Genomic DNA, 6,296 nt, shown 5'->3' on the forward strand with positions numbered 1-6,296 from the left:
CTAATGAAGTCCCCACGGAGCCCTCAGACCACTGTTGTCTTTCCATATTTAATCGTGTTATTTTAATCTGCAGGATGAGCTAGCGAGCCTGCCCATGTGTGTTTGCACGTGAGTGTGTGCACGTGAGTGTGTGTGTAGGTCATTACAATTACTAGGTGGTCAAGCGATAGAAAACGGGGTAGCCCTCTACCTCTCTGTCATTTGACATTATATCCTAAAACAGAAATCAACTTGTCTTCTGTCTAGTTCACTTCATGTTGACTAACAGGGTTCATGTTGACTAACGGGGTTCATGTTGACTAACGGGGTTCATGTTGACTAACAGGGTTCATGTTGACTAACGGGGTTCATGTTGACTAACAGGGTTCATGTTGACTAACGGGGTTCATGTTGACTAACGGGGTTCAGTGTTGACTAACGGGGTTCAGTGTTGACTAACGGGGTTCAGTGTTGACTAACGGGGTTCAGTGTTGACTAACGGGGTTCAGTGTTGACTAACGGGGTTCAGTGTTGACTAACGGGGTTCATGTTGACCAACGGGGTTCGTTGGGAGGTAAACGTTGGCAGCAGTAACACAACGGATCACACAGTCTCTTCCCCCAACACAGTCTCTTCCCCCAACACAGTCTCTTCCCCCAACAGCATTTACAATACAATACTCTGTGCTTTGGTTTTAAATATGTTGGTGTTTCCTTAAAATTTGAAGCTCCTTAAAGGAGCTTAAAGATGACATTATACACAACAGAGCCATTTGCTCTCTTGCTGAATCTACCTTTAAAATGAAAACCAGCGGACCAGCGGTAGGTCTGTCCTCGAGGGTCTCTATTGTAATACATTGTGTTGTCGTCTCTCCGTAGTTAACAGCGTGTGTCCACGGTTCAGCTGCCATGTTGTACCCCATGTACTGGCAACACATTTACATCCCTGTACTGCCTCCACATCTTCTGGACTACTGCTGGTAAGACTCAGCTAATGGACGCACACACACATTCACACACCTCCCTCTTCTCATTTCTCTCACACTATTATCCAGTGAGGTTTTGCTCCGTAATGAACAGTGTGAATGGTCTTTCTATTTGATTCTGTTGGCAGCAATCTGTCCATGTCTTCACTCATCCAACACTAATCTAACTAGTCTGACTTGGGCGTTGACTGAATCCAACACTAATCTAACTAGTCTGACTTGGGCGTTGACTGAATCCAACACTAATCTAACTAGTCTGACTTGGACGTTGACTGAATCCAACACTAATCTAACTAGTCTGACTAGATGTTGACTGAATCCAACACTAATCTAACTAGTCTGACTGGACGTAGACTGAATCCAACACTAATCTAAGTAGTCTGACTGGACGTAGACTGAAGCCAAATATTTTCACACAATTTGTCCTAAATTAGGTCGATCGATCCAGAACATAACCTATGGATTTCTGAAAGTCAGTGCCATAATTTGACACAGCCAGTGACAAAACATACTGTATTTATATTCATTAACATAGTAGAATATAGTATATAGTAGAATATTTTATTCATATACGTTTACTGTAATGTTTGTGCATAGTGTAAAAGCTGTTGATCACTGTCAGCTAAATGGGATTCTCAGCCCACTAGTAGATATACCCATAGACTTCCAGTCACGCTAGTTAGCGTTGGCTCGTGAAACTACCTTTAACTTCGTTTATACTGGATACAGAGACGTAAAACTGGTAACCAGGAGGTGATCTGACTCTGGGGAAGTAGATAAAAAAGCCACGTTGCTAAGATACCGACGTATCCCTTCAACACTGATCATGTTTTAATATAATAATAATGGGTGTTCCCTCCGTCAAAAACACCTTCTAAAAACAGAGTTAACCATGCCTTATACCATGACTCCAGCATCGTGTGTCTGTGTGTCTGCAAGTGATAGCGGTTACAGTATTGTGACAGACCTATAGCAGACCAGCTGTGTTACAGAGAAAGAACAGAACGTATTAAACAGCTAACCTGATTGAGGCAGCGGCCACAGAACACAATCGGACCCACACACACTCCCAGCCCTGCCCTGCCAAGCCTCGAGACCAGTGACGTTCCCCAGTCAGAGTAATCGGGTTTTTCCTGGTTGAGAGCTGGCGGCGGTAGTTTCGGGGAAGTGTGTGAGGCGTTAATGATGTTAGACGGTGCAGGCATGTCCTCCTGGTCCTCTCTGCCGCTAGCTGATTGGGTTACAAGGACAGCTCTGAGGCGTGATTTATGATTAGCAGTATATACTGCATGTCTCGTTACAGTTGGTAATGGTCTCAGTTGGAAAAGGATATGTAAATAGCGTTATTTGTAGGCAATTATCTGAAGTAGAGGATTGTTTTGCTGAAGGCACAGTAACATCACTGTAATAACTTAAATATTACTGTTTTTACTTGTTGCTTATGTTAATCTGATCTTTATTTGACCATATTTGTCCCATTTATTGATAATACAGTAATTATTTTACGTAGTCATTATCTTTCATAATTTAGTCCTGACTCAAATCCTTCTTTCAAATGATTTCGTCCATAGTGCCCCCATGCCATACCTGGTAGGAGTTCATCTCAGCCTGCTTGAGGTAAGTCACACTCACATCATATTACATCTCCATCATAGTCTGATTCTGAATCTGCCCCACTATATTTGATTTCAATTCATTATGATGTGGTTATTCCTTTTCTATATTTGTATATCTAGTATTTAAGCGTATTTGTCACTGTGGAGGGGATGTGTACAGTTGTACTGTGGAGTGGATTGCAGCTGTGTAAATTAATGAAGCTGTTAAATTCTCCAAACTATTTGGAATTTTAATGATGCAATATTTATTTTGAGGCATCCAACACTGGGAACAAATATGAAAGAATGTTGACAGTGTTGTTCCTTCTCTGTCTCTCAGTCTCTCAGTCTCTCAGTCTCTCTATCTCTCTCTCTCTCTCTCTCTCTCTCTCTCTCGCTCTCTCGCTCTCTCTCTCTCTCGCTCTCTCTCTCTCGCTCTCTCGCTCTCTCTCTCTCTCTCTATCCCTCTCTCTCTTTCTATCCCTCTCTCTCTTTCTATCCCTCTCTCTCTCTGTCTCTCTCTCTCTCTTTCTATCCCTCTCTCTCTCTTTGTCTCTCTCTCTCTCTCTCTCTCTCTCTCTCTCTCTCTCTCTCTCTCTCTCTCTCTCTGTCTCTCTCTCTCTCTCTGTCTCTCTATCCCCCTCTCTCTCTCTATCCCCCTCTCTCTCTCTGTCTCTCTCTCTCTATCCCTCTCTCTCTTTCTATCCCTCTCTCTCTCTCTCTCTCTCTCTCTTTCTATCCCTCTGTCTCTCTGTCTCTCTGTCTCTCTGTCTCTCTGTCTCTCTCTCTCTCTTTGTCTCTCTCTCTCTCTTTGTCTCTCTCTCTCTCTCTGTCTCTCTCTCTCTATCCCTCTCTCTCTTTCTATCCCTCTCTCTCTCTCTCTCTCTCTCTATCCCTCTCTCTCTTTCTATCCCTCTCTCTCTCTCTCTCTCTCTTTGTCTCTCTGTCTCTCTCTCTGTCTGTGTGTGTGTTGTGTGCCTGCTTACCAGAAATACAAAAATAGACCGAGACAGAGACAAAGCCCGAGACAAAGACAGAGACAGGAGCAACACAGTCAGGGACAGACAGGAGCAACACAGTCAGGGACAGACAGGAGCAACAAAGGCGGGGACAGACAGGAGCAACACAGTCAGGGACAGACAGGAGCAACAAAGGCGGGGACAGACAGGAGCAACAAAGGCGGGGACAGACAGGAGCAACAAAGGCGGGGACAGACAGGAGCAACAAAGGCGGGGACAGACAGGAGCAACAAAGGCGGGGACAGACAGGAGCAACAAAGGCGGGGACAGACAGGAGCAACAAAGACAGGGACAGAGTTTCCTCAAACAAAGAGCGTTTGTGCTTCGTTATTGAGATCTGGTCTGTTGGGTGGGGGTAGATCTATCACTATGTTTTATCATTCTTTTATTAACTTTTATTTATTGAGGGGAGACCAATTGAGGCCAGTGTCTTATTTACAATGGTGCCCTGAGGACAAACATAACATCAATACAGCAACAACAACATTAAAAACTATCAGACTGCTGTAAATACATTACATCAGGTTATTACAACAAGTTATAATAATCAGCTGACATAATTTCACACTTCAGTGAAGTCATTTAACAACTATCAGCACCATCAGGTGTCATTTGTTTTGTAAGGAATTCCATTCAAACTAAAGGCGGATTTAACAGACTTTGTGGGGACAAGTGGGACCTCGAGAGTTAACCAACCCTGCGAACGGGTTTGGTATCTTAGCTTTTCCTATTTCAACAGGGAAGTGAGGTATGTTGGAAGCTTGTGGAGAAGAGCTTTGTAAACAAAGGAGTAATGAAGTGTTGTACTGGCCTTTAGTGATGTCCAGCTGACCTTCTGATACAGGATGCAGTGATGAGTATTAAAACTGTCACCTGTAATAAAGCCAAGGGCGTTATGGTAGACAGCATCCAAAGGTTTAAGAGTAGTGGCTGCTGCATTTTGGCAAGTGGTGTCACCATAGTCATGAACTGGCAGGAAAGTCGACTGCACAATCTGCTTCCTGCCGTTCTTTGAGAGGCAATATCTTTCTCAAAAAAATAAACCTTCCAAATGCACATATTGTGTTCTGTCTGTCATAGATCCAGGCCCATTTCAGACAGATTTTGAATGAGTAGGCAATGGTCAACGGTGTCGAATGCCTGGGAAAGGTCTATACATAAGGCGGCACAATGTTTTTCATGATCTAGGCAATTTAACACGTCATCTAAAACAAGCGTAGTGGCTGAAACAGTACTATGTCCAAGTCTGAAACCAGACTGGTGCACATTTTAGAAGAGAGTGAGATGTTTAAAAAGATCTTAACTGTGAGTTTACCAGGGATTCTAATACCTGACCTAGGCAAGATAACTTGGAGATTGGGCTAAGTCAGAAGGATCTCCGTCTTTATGTAGGGGAGAGGACATATGCCGCTTTACAAATCTTACAGATAACTCCCAGGTTAAAAGGTTCAGCAATGCGTGGGGCAGTGAACTGTAGTAAGAAGGGGTCACATGAATCAGCCCCTGTGGATTTCTTTACGTCGATCGTTAGCAAGGCACTTAATACATCATAGACATCAAATGGTTCAAATAGATATGTAGTATGTGAGTCTGTTAGAGCAGCATTCTGTACAATCTGTTGTGAGGTGACTAAAGGACTCCCTCTAGTGGAATGAGATACATTTCCATAGACTATCCTTTCAAACAGGTGGCCAGAGGAAGGAAAATGGTTACTAAAAGCACTACACATTTCCCGATTTGTCTCGTATGGGACCAGAGGCTTTGAAAACCTGCTGGGGCAACGAGGGGGTGGAGTTTTGTTTTCAAAGATTTGCCCACTTTCCAGAAGTTGGCTGGATTAACACCCCTCTCCGATACACAATTAAAATAAATATGTTAATTTCACTTTTCTAACCAGAGATAGACATTTATTTCCCAAATGTCTGAAGGACTGCTAATCAGACATAGTATCATTCAGTCTATCCTTAGCCCAAGCTACATTTATTTATTGTAATTTCTCAGACAATTCATGTGTGAATCAAGGATTAGATTGGTCTTTTATCCTTAAATCCAGTTTATGGTTGATCTGAAGATGTGGTCGATGGCCATTCCGATTAATTGGTCGACCTCTAGTCTTGTCCCTTCGCTGCAACTCCCGTACAGACCTGGGAGAGGCGAAGGTCGAGAGCCATGCGTCCTCCGAAACACGACCCTGCAAAGATGCACTGCTTCTTGACGCACTGCTCGCTTAACCTGGAAGCGAGCCACACCAATGTGTCGGAGGAAACACCATACACCTGGGGACCGACGTCAGCGTACATGTGTCCGGCCCGCCACAGGAGTCGCTAGAGCGCGATGGGACAAAGACATCCTGGCCGGCCAAACCCTCCCCTAACCCGGACGACGCTGGGCCAATTGTGCGCCGCCCCATGAGTCTCCCGTTCGCGGCCGGCTGCGACACAGCCTGGGATCGAACCCGGGTCTGTAGTTTCGCCACTCGGGAGGCTTCAACCCTTTTGTTATGGCAAGCCTAAAGTTCAGGAGTAAACATGTACTTAACAAGGCACATACGTTGCATGGACTCTGTGTGCAGTAATAGTGGTTAACATCATTTTTAAATGACTACCCCATCTCTTTACCACACACTGTAAGGTCGAGCAGTGAATTTTAAGCACAGATTCAACCACAACGACCAGGTTATCCAGTGGTTCGCAAAGAAGGGCAACTAGACATCAAATG

At 44.2% G+C, this 6,296-nt stretch overlaps 1 protein-coding gene across 1 annotated transcript in view; it reads left to right on the plus strand.

Annotated features, from left to right (window-relative positions):
- Positions 1-526: 526 nt before the first annotated feature.
- Positions 527-6,296, plus strand: part of LOC120036509 (DENN domain-containing protein 1B-like) — a gene marked incomplete at its 3' end in the record, with an annotated part of 53,941 nt that continues 48,171 nt past the window's right edge. The window contains exons 1-3 of the mRNA XM_038982952.1: positions 527-553; positions 858-958; positions 2,536-2,581. Of these exons, the coding sequence (XP_038838880.1) occupies positions 527-553; positions 858-958; positions 2,536-2,581 (174 nt within the window). The remainder of the gene's footprint in view (positions 554-857; positions 959-2,535; positions 2,582-6,296) is intronic.

This window comes from Salvelinus namaycush, unplaced genomic scaffold, assembly GCF_016432855.1.
Source record: "Salvelinus namaycush isolate Seneca unplaced genomic scaffold, SaNama_1.0 Scaffold1378, whole genome shotgun sequence".
Classification (NCBI taxonomy): Eukaryota; Metazoa; Chordata; class Actinopteri; order Salmoniformes; family Salmonidae; genus Salvelinus; species Salvelinus namaycush.